The sequence below is a fragment of the Aegilops tauschii genome, chromosome 1 (assembly GCF_002575655.3).
Source record: "Aegilops tauschii subsp. strangulata cultivar AL8/78 chromosome 1, Aet v6.0, whole genome shotgun sequence".
Taxonomy (NCBI): domain Eukaryota; kingdom Viridiplantae; phylum Streptophyta; class Magnoliopsida; order Poales; family Poaceae; genus Aegilops; species Aegilops tauschii.
Window position 1 is genome coordinate 118,534,247 of NC_053035.3, and position 14,656 is coordinate 118,548,902.

The window sequence follows — 14,656 nt, forward strand, 5'->3', positions numbered from 1 at the left end:
AACTAGCAAGAATCCATGGAGGGATTGAGAGTTAGCAAGCTCGAAGAAGGTCAACAATGGGAAGAACACGAGCTCAAAGGATAAGGTTCATTGGGGAAGAAGACCCCCTTTTATAGGAGGGGGAAAATCCACCTGTTATGTGCTCAGCTCGCACACGAGCGGTACTACCGCTCCACTAGCGGTACTACCGCTCGGGCGGAAGAAGCAGTGAAAAGGAGCAACAACACAAGAACCTTGGGGCGGTAGTACCGCCGATAAGCGGTACTACCGCTCACCCCAGCGGTACTACCGCTGGAGGAGCAGAACACGGGACAAAAGGAGGCAGGACAGAGCAGAATACGGTGGCAGTAGTGCAGTAGCGGTACTACCGCTCGACCGGAGCGGTACTACCGCTTATAGGCGGTACTACCGTGCCTTACTGCCGCGCGACTACCGCTGAACCCGACACAAAAAGAGCAGACCCAAAATCGAGGCGGTAGTAGAGCGGTACTACCGCTTGACGCTACAAGCGGTACTACCGCTGCCACCGCGGTACTACCGCAGGGAGAAAAACAGAACTGCCAAAACTTCTTCATATGAGCTCCAAATTGAGCAAACTCAAGCTTGTTGGATACAAGACGACGAGTAGCATCAAAACAGCGACTGGTTATAGTAAGAAGAGGCAGGGGAGGTATTCCAACAAATAGAGGAGTGAAACCTCCAACCGAGAAGAACCGGCATAACCCCCAACATCGAAAACATCATAGAAGATGCGAGTGAACTCCATTTTCGATGAACTCGAGCTTGTCATCAAGATGACCATAAGCTCCAAAACTCACAAAGAGAAGAACCAAACAAGAACCAATAAAGATGATGCAAGGATGCAATGGTTTGAGCTCTCTATGAACGATACGATCAAGCTACTCATCGAGAGCCCCCCTTGATAGTACGGCAATCGATCCTATAACCCGGTCTCCCAACTACCATCATGAGACCGGTAAAATAGAAAACCTATCAAGAGCAAACCTTCGCCTTGCACATGGTCCACTTGAGCTAGATGATGACGATCTTGACTCCCTCAAGATGGACCACCTTTCTTGATTGCGTTGGCTCGATGAAGACTAATTGATTGCTCCCCCATACTCCACTATGGGTGAGCCACCCTTCCGCACATCTTCACAAGTCCATTGTCACCACAATGGCTTCAAGCATTTGATCTCTTCGTGATGCTTTACTTGAACTTGCCCGCTTCACTTGAACTTGCACACCACAACCTAACCCCACAAAGAACTCTCACGAAGGCCATGGGTTAGTACACAAAGCGTAATTGACAATGCTTACCATACCATGGGATCGCTTGATCCCTCGGTACATCTTGTCGCTTTGTGTGTTGATCAACTTGATTCACTCTTGACTTAGTTTTGATCAACCTTGACTCTTTCCAACTCTCTTCATTTGGATGATGTCTTGAAGGTAAACATGAATGATCACACAATCTTCTTCTTCAAGACATGCTTGCAATAAGCTCAACTCTCACATGACCAATCTTTGGATAATTCCTTAATAACACCTTGGTCACCACATAAACTCCTTGAAACCAACACATGGACTTCAAGAAATGACTATGGACAAATCCTTCAAATATAACTCAAAGCAACCATTAGTCCATAGAGATTGTCATCAATTACCAAAACCAAACATGGGGGCACCGCATGTTCTTTCACCAGTGACAGAAAGGGAACCGACACGTATGTATCGTTGCTACTAAGGATAAAACGACGGGGTCTATCTCTACATAGATATATCTTGTCTACATCATGTCATCGTTCTTATTGCATTAACCCGTTTCTCCATGAACTTATTACACTAGATGCATGCTGGATAGCGGTCAATGTGTGGAGTAATAGTAGTAGATGCAGGCAGGAGTCGGTCTACTAATCTTGGATGTGATGCCTATGTAATGATCATTGCCTGGATATCATCATGATTATTTGAAGTTCTATCAATTGCCCAACAGTAATTTGTTCACCCACCGTTTGCTATTTTTCCCGAGAGAAGCCACTAGTGAAACCTACGGCCCCCGGATCTCTTTCTCATATTATTTGCCTTTGCGATCTATTTCCCTTTGCTTTTATTTTCAGATCTATTAAACCAAAAATACAAAAATACCTTGTTGCAATTTATTCTTATTTATTTTATTTGGCGTTCGATCTATCAATCTACTACAATTTTATCTCATGTCCGTTTGCCCATCTCGGGCGCCGCTACCCGAAAGGGATTGACAGCCCCTTTTACACGTCGGGTTGCGAGAAGTTGTTATTTGTGTGCAGGTGTTGTTTACGTTGTGTTGCTTGGTTCTCCTACTGGTTCGATAACCTTGGTTTCATCACTGAGGGAAATACCTACTGCTGCTGTGCTGCATCATCCCTTCCTCTTTGGCGAAATACCGACGTAGCTTCCAGCCGCATCATCGCCGGCTTTGTTGGAAGGGGTGGCATTGCCCTTCTTGACACCACCACCCTTCACATTGTTCTTCTTCTCCTTAGGAGCACCCTCTCCCTCCTTCACAAAAGTTTGCTTGAGAGGGGGAGGTCGTTTGGCCTTGTCATTCTTCTCTTGTTCTTGGACTTGGGTGCAAACCCAATTCCCTCCTTTCCCACAACTTCCTTTTGATTGCTTAAAAGGTCGTTGAGGTTCTTCTCACCTTGTATGCAAGACACAAGGCCTTTCTCAAGTTGCTCCTTCAACTTTGCATTCTCCTCCACAAGATGCACATGCTCACAACACGGGTTAGTAGCATTTGCATTATCAATTAAAACCATATGAGGAAATGTGGCTTTCTCCTTGGTTAGCTTCACTTGGAGTTGATCATGAGACTCTTTGAGGCTAGCATGAGCACCCTTCAAGGCCTTGTGAGCCTTGTCAAGTATATCAAACTCCTCCTTGAGTCTAGCATGGTCAATCCCAAGTTTGGCCTTCTCGGAATTTAGCACACATGATACAACAAGAGCATGATCAAGACCTTTCTTTAATTTAGCATGATCATTGTTGTGTGACTCCTCAAGAGCCAAACGATGACCACGCTCTTCCTCAAGCGCATTAGAGAGATCCGATATCTCATCGGCATAGTCACGACTATGCCCTTCCATCTTAGAGATGGTTTCTTCGTGAGCCTCGATCATGTCATTGGCTTCACCAAGTTGTTCCAAGAGAGCAACAAAGTGCTTCTTGGATTTACACTTGAGCTTACTCATAAAAGACTCAAATTCATTTTCTTCCTCATTTGACCCCTCACATTCATCTATGCAATCCGTCAAAGAAGGATTCGTAGTGATGGTAGTTTTGATGTTGGGGGTTACCTTGTTGGTGGCTTTGGCCATGAGGCACTTGGCAGTGATGTTCTCATTGGGTGAATCGAAGAGGGACACCCGTGGAGTTGAGGCAATGGCAACGGAGGCCATGGCAACCGTCTCACCGTCTTCATCATCATCATCATCCTCATTGTACTCTTATTGTGCCACCAACCCCTTGGGAGGAGTCTTCTTGGTGAAGTTGTTCTTGTTGGGGAAGGACTTGGCCTTGTCTTTTCAGATAAGCTTGCCACCATTGTCGTCCCTCTTCTCGTATGGGCAATCCGCAACAAAGTGGCTCACATTGCCACAATTATAGCATGTCCTCACATGTTGCTTGCCCTTGGCGCCACTTGAGTTGTTCTTGTCGAAGTTGGGCCTTGAGTTCTTCTTGCTCCAAAATTGCCGTGAAGCAAGAGCCATGTGCTCATGATATGCATACTTGGTATCTTCGGGGCAACACTCCTCTTCTTCCTCTTCGCCCTCTTCTTCCACACTAGCCTTGGCCTTCAAGGCAAGGTTGGGCTTCTTTGCTCATTGAGAACGCAACACCGCATTGTCGGCGGTCTTGTCCAAGATCCTCATTGCCACAAACTCATCCAACACTTCACTTGAGGACAAGGTGTGGAAGTCCGGCCTTTGACGGATGACGGAGGACATGGCCTTATTGTAAGGCATCATGGCCTTGAGAAACTTGCGCTTGATCCAATTGTCATATGTATCCTTGCTCCCATGATCTCGGAGTGAGACCGCGAGAGTGGTTAATCTCCGGTAAAGCTCACGAGGTTCTTCATCTTCATTCATTGCAAACTCATCGACTTCATCTTGCACCACTTCATAGTTGGGGCATTGAATGCTTGCGCTTCCCTTGTAAATGGAAACAACATGTTCTTCCTTGGCCACAGTGAAAGGTCAGAGATGCGCAATATCTTCGGATGGAATTGCATCTTGGATGATGAAGAGAGCGGGCTCGTTGAATTGATTATCCGCGGCTTCTCTAGGGGTGAAGTTTCTTGGGTCATGCGGGTAGAAACCTTGCTCAATAATTCTCCAAAAATTAGTATTACTATGATTTAAATGACGTTTAAAGCGATAGACCCAAGAGGCAAAATCCTCATTTTTCACAAACTTAGGAGGAGGACCAACATGATTCAAATGAGTGGAGGGAACCGGTCCTCCATAAGTAAGTGGAGGTTCAACATGGGCAAAGATGCCATTTCCACTTCTACCACTAGATAAAGGAACTTTGTCACTAGTAGCTTCCCCCTTGTCGGAGTTAGCATCCGTCACCTTGTTAGCGGGATCACACACTTTCATTGGTGCGGTGGATAATTTAAGGCCTTCTAAAAACTTGTTGAACATGCCTTCAACCTCGGTCGTCATGGAGGTTTTCAATGTGTCCAAAGCCGCATTGAACTCCTCACGAGAGACCGAGGATCCCCCATCGACCATAGACGAGGACAGAATCACACCGGGGTGCTCCTCCCCACCGTTTACGGTGTCAACCATACTCTTCGGACGGTAAAGTCCTTAAAAAGAGACGAGGCTCTGGTACCAATTGAAAGGATCGATATAGTTGACTAGAGGGGGATGAGAATAGGCAACTAACAATTTTTGGCTTTTCTTTACCAAATTAAACTTTGGATCAAAGTAGGTTGTCTAGATATGCAACTAGGTGGGCAACCTATATGATGCAACAACAACAAGCACACAAGCAAGCAAGGATACAACTCAATACAAGCTTGCACAAGTAAAGGTGAGAGATAAACAAGAGTGGAGCCGATGGAGACGAGGGTGTGTTACCGAAGTTCCTTCCCTTTGAGAGGAAGTATGTCTCCGTTGGAGCGGTGTGTAGGCACAATGCTCCCCAAGAAGCCACTAGGGCCACCGTATTCTCCTCACGCCCTCACACAATGCGAGATGCCGTGATTCCACTATTGGTGCCCTTGAAGGCGGCGACCGAACCTTTACAAACAAGGTTGGGGCTCTCTCCACAACCGAATTGGAGGCTCCCAACGAAACCATGGAGCTTAACCACAATGGAATGTGGCTCCGAGGTGACCTCAACCGTCTAGGGTGCTCAAACACCCAAGAGTAACAAAATCCACACAAGAAAGTATGGGGGAATCAAATATCCTTTGGTGGAAGTGTAGATCTAGGTCTCCCCCTTCAATCCCTAGCAAATCAACTAGTTTGAGTGGCTAGAGAGAGAGAGAGATCGGGCAAGAAAGCTTGAAAGGCATTAATGGTGGAGAGAGAGAGGCAAGAAGTGAAAGAGGTAGGTGGAAGAACCTCCTTTATATAGGAAACCCTAAAATCCAACCGTTACCGCAGTTATTGCACTGCAACAGTACAACCGCTCCATATCCCGGTACAACTGGGATTCACGGTTACACTGCAGAAAACCTGATAGGCGGTACAACCGGACACCCGAGCGGTAGTACCGGTAAACAAGTTCAACCGGAACAACCGCTCCTCTACCGCTCAATAACCGCTTTGAAACAGAAGGGAGTCACCCCTGTGAGCGGTGGTCGAGCGGTAGTGCGTCGGAACTACCGCCTGGCCCTGGCACCGGGCATGGCTAAGTCCTAAGCGGTAGAACCGCTTAGAGCACTGGTAGTACCAGTGTGCAAAGCACGACCGGAAAAACCGGGCCACCACCACCCAAGTACCGGTCCAAAACAGAAGCTAGTCCGGTTGTAGAGCGGTACCTGGCCGGTACAACCGCCAAGGATGCAACACCCAGATCTTCAAGCATGGCGGCGGTACAACTGCTTGGCAAGATACTGGGAGGTCCAACCCAGGGTATCACCCCTGGGGCGGTGGTTGGGCTGGTATAACTGGGCCAGCGGTACAACCGCTCAAGTGAGCGGTATAACCGCTGAAAGGAAGGGCCACAACAACAGTATGGAAAGAAGGGACCTCTCTCTCAAACGAGGAACAGAAGAAAAGAGTGGGAGAGAGAAATGTGTACGTGCAATGATTCCCCCAAATCCTTCCGATGTGGATTCCCTCTTAATAGTACGGGTTTCCTACGACCAACAAGATAAACATGTAGAAAAACACCGTCTTCGATCTTTTCCTTCCAGAGAGAATGACTAATTGATGCATACCTAAACACCGAGAACCCGAAGCACATATCACACGATTAGACCAACAGAGAGTTGTCATCATCATCCAAAACACAAAGATGGGAAATGACCTAACACCTCTCTTCCACATAAGTAGTTTTTCTGACGTGGATCCATGGTGCAGCTGTCCACGGTGTAACATAATTCATGCCCTTATAAGTTCGTGTTGCTCTTTGATTGGGCATGATTGATGGGCTCTCGTGTAACTTGTTACAGGCAAAAGTAAAGAGGATAGATGAATGAATCCCTAACAAAAGTAAAGAGGATAGGTGAATGAATCTGTGACCAAATTCATTGATTGACGAATGTATGTATACATTGTGAAGAGATGCCTTGTAGGGATGTCAGTTGCAGATTTTGCGAGAGAGGGGAGGGACGCGTCCGTACGAATAGATGTGTCCGTACTAGACGACAGTTAGTGTTGGACACGCACATTATCGTAATGATGTTTCTTAAGTAACACGTATTAATTGATAAAACCATACGTGTTAATTCTAATCCTGACATAACTAACACATTAACGCATGTGGATCAGAAATGTTGATTAGTAGATCTGAGATTGCACAACACTCCACGTGATCACGTCAGTTGCCCGTACCTTGTCTACTTCAGAAAAAAAGCGGTCGTGGGTAGGCGGTTTCTCCTATTGCTGAAAGCCGATGAGGTTGGTTCCTCCTCCTCTACTCGTTGCTTCGGTGGCGGGTGGATGGGGGGAAGGGGTCCCGTTTCTTTCCCGCACTTTTTCATGTGGAGTTAGTCTTTCGTGTGGTGACGTTGGAAGGATGAGGAAGACATCGCGTGGAATAAAGTTGCTTTGGCTTCCTCCTCACCACAACGATGCTCTTCATGGTGGCATCGAGAGCCGATGGCCTCGCCTTCTCACCGTTGGTCGAGGTGGTGAGATTAGGTTTTCCTTTTCTCTCTGGCGCTTGCTATTCGTATCCAGGTTAGCATGGGGATATTGACCGGTCAACATGCCACAACGACCAGTGCCTTCCTGCTTTGCAGCAGGCATGTTCATCGACTCAGAAAGCCTTTATAGTGATGGTGTCCCCTTAGATTGGGCAATGGTGGAGGTTGTGCTTCTTCTCTGACGAGCGCCTCGGCGGCGTTGGATGTTAGCAGCAACCGTTAGTTTCGGGGTGTGCAGGGATCTCTATGGACCTTTTTGAATTTTTTACTCCCTCTGTTCCATAACATAAGAACGGTTTTCAAGCTGTCTTAGGGTCCTCTCTTCATAGTTTTCAGACATGTGTTACTCTGATTGTTGATTAATGATACACGTGGTTTATCCATACCAATATAAAAAGATTTAAAGGGGCAGATCAAACAAATCCCGGCCATCAAATCAGGTCAATCCGACGAGTCAGCCTGCTCTAATGATGAGCGCTCAACACGCTTCGTGTGCAGTTAATATAATATCAAATATTAATGCCAATGCTAATCATATAATTAATATGCAAATAATATCCTAGTACATAATATTTACGTGTAATTAATATATTACCTAGTAATACCAACGTGCAATGCACGTACACATTTATTAGTATAAAAAAACACTCCACGTGACCACGGAGTGGACGAAAACATGCGGAATAGACATGCTCACGAACGGCCAGATTTGGCTTTTCCATGGTGGAATTTCAGTTTTTATCAAAAAAGGAGCAGCAGAAAGTTCCAAGAAAGGGCTGTCGTCGTCGGAGAAAACCGGAGCGACGACGGCCAGAAAAAGCGAGTGTACCGTTTAATTCTGCTCCTTTCCGCACCCGCACAAGTAAGAAAGCGCCGCCGCTCGACGAGAGGGAGATGGCGGCCCGCTCCCTCCCTCCACCAGCGTCTGCTTTGATTACCTTCCGTTTCTGTCGTCGCGCAGCCGCGCAGCGAGAGGAGCACGCCAACCGCGCGATTGTGAGCTCCTCCTCCCCCCTCCATAAATAGCGCCGGCTCGGCGGGCAGCGGCGGCGCCTGCCTCTACCACCTTCCCTCCGCATTTCCAACGACGGCACAGCGGGAGGGAGAGAGAGGAGATCCGCCGCGCGAGTAGATTTCCTCGCCGCGGTCCGTTAGTTAGCGCGGCGCCCGTGTGAGAGTCCAAGAACCGGACGGAGGAGTCAGGGCCGCGAGATGCAGAGCATGGCGGCGTCCTCCTCGTCTTCGAGAGGCTGGGCGGCGGTGCGACGTTGCCCCTCCCCTTCCTTGTCCGCGCGGCACGTCGCCTTCTCCTCCTCGTCCTCTTCCCGCTGCCCCGTCGCGGGCGCCGGCGCGCCCGTGCTGCCGCTCGGCATTCGCGGGGGCCGCCTGCCGCTCCCCTGCCCCCTGCTCCCGCCCGGCGGCAAGAACGGCGCTTCGGCGAGAAGGGCGACGGCGGCCGCCGCGCCGTCGGCGGAGGGAGACGGGAAGCCGGAGGCCGGCGGCATTCCGCGGACGCTGCAGCTCGGCGCCATGATCCTCGTCTGGTACCTCCTCAACATCTACTTCAACATCTACAACAAGCTGGTCAGTCCTAATCGACATTTATTTCCGCTTTCTTCCTTTATAGGATCATTACACATACAAATCGATTCTTGATCCTCCTAATCCAATCTTCCTTTGCATGTGACTGATGATGATTGATGATGCTACTACACAGGTTCTGAAAGCAGTGCCCTTCCCCTACACCATCACCACCTTCCAGTTCGCATCCGGCTCCTTCTTCATCACTCTCATGTGGCTGCTCAATCTGCATCCCAAGCCAAGGCTCTCCCTTCAACAGGTAACAACAAGGATAAACACTGATCTTTTATTACCCTTAAAAGTTTGCACGGATCTTAAAATTACTTGAAAAAGCTATTGCCATATTAGCCGGCAGATCAAAGCGTATCAATCGATTGATTTGGATACAAAAGACTATATTACCATTTTTTATTGAAGGGGTGTACTCCTAATCCTCACTTTTAATCTGCATCGGAATCTGTAAGCTTTTCTAGGGGGTGTACCGAAGCAAAGTTCTTATTATACCCTGATCGTCTAAAAAAATGAATTTTCCTTTTCGGTAACACGTTCATGATTCATGTGAAATTGTATAGTAATTCAATTTTGAGATGAATGGATTAATCTTTTAATTATCGATGCAGTACGCAAAGATCCTGCCTTTGGCCTTAATACACATGATGGGCAACGTCTTCACCAACATGAGTTTGGGCAAGGTGGCTGTCTCCTTCACGCACACCATCAAGGCCATGGAGCCCTTCTTCTCTGTTCTGTTCTCAGTCTTGCTCCTCGGGCAGGTATTTTATTTCATCTTAAGTGGTCCGTCCTGACAAATGAAATGTACAGAAACAGATGAATATGTTGTTCTTAATTGTGCTGTTCTTGCAGACACCTTCTTTACTGGCAGTAGGTTCTCTCGTGCCGGTTGTCGGTGGAGTTGTGTTGGCATCTATGACTGAAGTTTCTTTCAACTGGTTAGTTGTAATATTGCCATTAGTTAATATTCCAAATGTCAAAGGATTGGGGAAACATTGACTTTTTGATTACCTCTTCAGATATTTGTAAGATCATCTACATCCGGATATAGCAAATCCAGCCCCTCATAGGTTCGCGGACGTTTCCGGGCATGTCCGTGGAGAGGGCCTGGTCACCCCTCATTTTGCGTCCGGTGCAACCGAGTACCTCAAATATCACACCTCAAATCCATACTACATATCCAACACAAAAGCTACGTAGTACCACATAGATAAACCTAGTGTTATGTGGCTGCTAGAAGGAGGGCGGCAGCTGCAGACCATGCATCTCCCGCACACACCGACGCGCTAGGAGGCCGCGCGCAGCAGCCTGCAGCCTCACCGCCGCCGACACGTGGCGGGTAGTGATCCAAGCCGGAAGCGGTGACGGCGACGGCGGGAACTTGATCTGGTGGATCGGGACTCCCGCCGGCGCGGTCGATGCGGGGCTTTGATACCAGATTGTTATGTGGCTGCTAGAAGGAGGGCGCGAGAGGGCCGGCCGGGGGCCTTCTCGCCCACGGCCGGGCAAGAGGGAAGGGATTTCCTTCTTAATTCTTGCTTGATTAGATTGATACATCTCCTCTCTTTATATAGAGAGGTTTACTTGACTCCCAAGCAAGGCTTACTTGACCCCTAAGCAAGCGACCCTTATCTCTAATTAACCCTAAGACTAACGGGCTATACTGCCAGCCCAGGCCATTAGGCCCATTACGTACTCTAACACCTAGCCTACTTCTACTTGTCGTCAGAGATGTAGACGACCTCCGTGCCGGTAGTGCCGGACGGACCTGCCTCCTGGTGGATGGCCGCCTCCCGCTGCTTCGGTTCCCCGTCGGACTCCACCTCCACCTGTGCCTTGTGGAGGTTTGCCCCCACCTCTGCCTCTGAGCGGATGGAGTCGAGGATGGCCTGCTGCTCCGCCGCCTCCTCCGCTTGGGCGACCTCAAACTCGCCGGGCGCATCGGCCATGCCGAATCCGGCAGCCGGAGGTGCCGGATCTGCCTTGTCTTCCTCCTCCTCTGGCTCTGCGTCCTCCATGGCCGCGTCCAGCGCCTGCTGCTCCGCATCCTCCTCCTCCTGCTCCTCCTCCTCCTCCTGTTGCTCCGGCGAGTCTGGAGGCAGGCCGGCTGCAATCCGAGCTTCGCGTCGGGCCCGGATCTCCTCAAGGAGCTCGAACCGACGCTCCGGAGTGAGCATTGCATAGGTGGTGATCCGCTGCCGAGCCATGGCTACAGGCGGATGGCGAGCTCCGAGCTGCGAGTGAATGGGGAGTGGCGGCGCGGAGGGGAAGGAAATGTGAGTGCAGCTAGGGTTAGGGGTCACCGTCCTGCTTAAATAGCCAGATTTGACCCCTCGGGCATCAATCCGATGTGGCGGATGCGCCCAGGCGCGTCTGGGCCTCCTCATATACGCCCTAGATTTGGGCTGGATACGAGGGATGCCGGTCAGCCCAGACATATAGGGCCAGTTTGAGGAGCCCGGCTGGGTCATGTTTTTGTGACCACTCACTGACCGGGCCGTCCACCCGGGCGTATAGGGGACGTTTGAGGAGCCCAGCTATAGATGCTATAAGCTATATAAATATGGAATGTATCACACTATCCATTAGTTCAGTCAAGCTTATCACTACCACTCTAGAAAGAAAGAAACCAGTAGTTCACATTGTTGGCAATCCAGTTAGCCTTATATGCTTGTATCACTCAAAACTTGCTAAAATGGGAAGTGAGGTGTCAATTATGAATAGACTCTGGTTAGGTTATAACTGTATACATTACCGAAAATGCAAATAATAATAATATTGGTTTTCCAGTTATTTAGCTAAAATAATGCAGCAAAATATATTTTATTTTATTTTGCAATCCAAAACATTGGTTGTACTTCAGTCTCCCCCAACTGGTTTATTTCCTGTGGTCTTATTGAGAACCATCTGCCATCATATATACTGACTGCATATGTACTTTGGGGAAACAGGATTGGATTTTGGAGTGCCATGGCTTCTAATGTTACAAATCAGTCGCGAAATGTTTTCAGCAAGAAACTTCTTGCTGACAAAGAGGTGATTTACTACTTTATTTTGTTCCATTGGGCATTCACACCGTACAAACATGATAACTATCCTGAACCACTTCCCCTTACGCATTTCGTTTCCTACAGGAAACGTTGGACGATATAAATCTCTTCTCAATTATGACTGTCATGTCATTTTTGTTGTCGGTCCCATTAATGCTATATTTAGAGGGCATCAAGTTTAGCCCATCATACGTACAGAGCACTGTGAGTATTGCCAGTTCCCAAAAGTAGAAATGGATTGGTTTGCCTCCCTTTTTTTAGCTAATCATAACTTTTTCGAACATTGTACCTTTTATGTAGGGCGTAAATCTTCAAGAACTATGCGTGAAAGCAGCCATTGCTGGCACTTGTTTCCATTTTTATCAACAGGTGTGCTAATCTTCACTAAGAATCAGTTCCCTTCAGAAATATATTTTTAGAAGTTTTGGAGGTTCTACAAAGGTTCCAAGGATTGTCACTTAGTAGCTCTAGGGGCTGGACTTTGCCCATTTTATATTATATTACTATGGTCAACTGCTTTCAGTGTACATGTTATTTTACCTTCAGTGATGTTAGATGAGTGGTCCTGCATAATAGGTTTCATGATCTGAAATTCAACTTCTACCACTTATCTGTTTTTTCTTTTCTCTTTGATATTTACCATGAGTTCTATTCAATTTTGTCCCTGATTGCCTGTAACAAAGTTTCTGTTTGTTGCCGAGGCAGGTTTCATATAGTTTATTGGCCAGAATATCACCTGTGACCCATTCTGTTGCAAACTCTGTCAAACGAGTTGTTGTCATTGTGTCATCCGTTATCTTCTTCAGAACTCCAATTTCACCTATAAATGCACTTGGTAACTTCATGACTAACCAATCCTATTTTACCAGCAAGTTCTAACAATTCACTTTAAAATTTGTTTCTCTGAAATATATTCTTACCTTGCCTGCAGGAACTGGTCTGGCTCTGCTCGGTGTTTTCCTGTACTCTAGATTTAAGAAGGCAAAACCAAAGGCAAAGGCTGCATAAAGACCGCTTATATAGCAACAATTAGCTTCAGAAGGATCAGGATCAGGGGAATGTACTGCTTTCACCGATAGCATACACTTGGCTTTCCCCCAGTTTGTCTCCACCATGTTCTCTCATCTTCTTATTTGGCTGTTTGTACCTTGTATAGAAGATTTTTCTGAAGGTTGTGGTGGACTGACAAAGAAATAGCACTGTCAAAACTCTTTTCAAGAGAATAAGAATTTTGGCATGTACTCCTGAAAGTTCTGATACAGAATATTAGCCTTTTTGCAGTGATTCTCTTGACATGTTGATGAAACTTATACCTCTGGTGCACTCTGCATGCAACGTCGCTGTTGTTTTCAAGTCAAGTGCATCCAGATGCATTATTGGTCAGCTTCTAGTACATTTTTCTTTATTCATTTCATGACTTCTGCTAAATATTGTTTAAGCACCGCAGTGCTATAACGTTCAAGATTCTAACTTCCATAGTGAAAAGATAAATATTAAATCTCAACAAGGGGTAGTGTTATCATTTGAAAAACCAACAGATCTAGTTTCTGAACTACTTATTTTTTCCCTGAAGATCACTATCAGTGGAATGAAAAAATTCAGGAAATGGAAAACAAAAATTCGAGATAGGTTAATCATTTGCATGTGCATGTGTGGTTTCCTTTAGCCAAATATACATTAAAAAACTGCGTGTCTTGTGGAAAACTTCAATTTTGTTCGAGATTGCCTTTTCACTTCTGAGGGAATTTTATTCACTACAAAAAGGCCGGTAATGGATGATAAAAACATTCAGGTCAATTCAATTCCTCACCAAATAGAAAAAAATAAATATCATTTCCTTTTGTTTGCTTAAAAGAATAGAACATTCTGGATAGACTGAGTGAAAGTGAAACTGATGGTATTGACAGGTGGCCATCGATAGCCATACTAACCTGTGGATGAGGAGTTGAGAACACATTCACCATAAAAAAATAATAGAAATTTTACACATCACAGGAAATATATGTGAATTCAGAGTGGATCTGTTCCCACAACTTCATGTTCCAGGTGAGGCGAGAAAGAACTTTCAGTAGATTAGCTCATACTGCAACCATTCAATTAAATTTACCTTGCACCACATATAGCTCTGGAGATAGAAACAGTCAGTGGCGGTGCTTGACATAAAAACCTGCGATATCAATCCACATAAACTCGTAGTACTTGTGTAATTTTTGTGAGCATTTTCCGAAGTCTGCGATGTCAGTTAACATCACAAACACTGTAGCTTCACCAGTGGAGACAGAATTTACATATTTGCATAGTTTGAAAACAAGTGTTGAACTAATGGGGGAAATGTATCTTTCTTCACCCGATTCGTGAAATTTGAGAGTCCATATGGTTGAAGATATGACAGTAAAATCTAGCAAAAAACAAAGTAGTTGTAGCAGAGTATTGCTAGCTAGTACTCCCTCTGTCCCATAATATAAGAGCGTTTTTGACACTAAACTAGTTTTAAAAACGCTCTTATATTATGGGTAGCGTTTTTAATATTATGGATGTCAAAAACGCTCTTATATTATGGGACGGAGGGAGTAATTCCCATGATCTCATATAGGCGTGAAGATGGTTAGTTATCTGACAAGCTGTGGCACAAACACTGAAC

The 14,656-nt window shown here is 46.5% G+C and overlaps 1 protein-coding gene across 1 annotated transcript; it reads left to right on the top strand.

The window, feature by feature from the left end:
- Window positions 1-8,169: 8,169 nt before the first annotated feature.
- Window positions 8,170-13,325, top strand: LOC109738908 (phosphoenolpyruvate/phosphate translocator 3, chloroplastic). Its single transcript, XM_020298004.4, has 9 exons — window positions 8,170-8,956; window positions 9,090-9,212; window positions 9,574-9,726; window positions 9,818-9,903; window positions 11,917-12,001; window positions 12,100-12,219; window positions 12,316-12,384; window positions 12,721-12,850; window positions 12,947-13,325. Exons 1-9 carry the CDS (start codon window positions 8,585-8,587, stop codon window positions 13,021-13,023), a joined length of 1,215 nt encoding a protein of 404 aa, XP_020153593.2. The 5' UTR covers window positions 8,170-8,584; the 3' UTR covers window positions 13,024-13,325.
- Window positions 13,326-14,656: the final 1,331 nt, after the last annotated feature.

What these genes read in the sequence shown, in the direction of transcription:
- LOC109738908 (XM_020298004.4), top strand. Translation starts at nt 8,585, where the DNA reads ATGCAGAGCATGGCGGCGTCCTCCTCGTCTTCGAGAGGCTGGGCGGCG. An exon ending in AACTTCTTGCTGACAAAGAG is followed by an intron (nt 12,002 to 12,099) that starts GTGATTTACTAC and finishes CGTTTCCTACAG; the next exon opens with GAAACGTTGGACGATATAAA. An exon ending in TTCACCTATAAATGCACTTG is followed by an intron (nt 12,851 to 12,946) that starts GTAACTTCATGA and finishes CCTTGCCTGCAG; the next exon opens with GAACTGGTCTGGCTCTGCTC.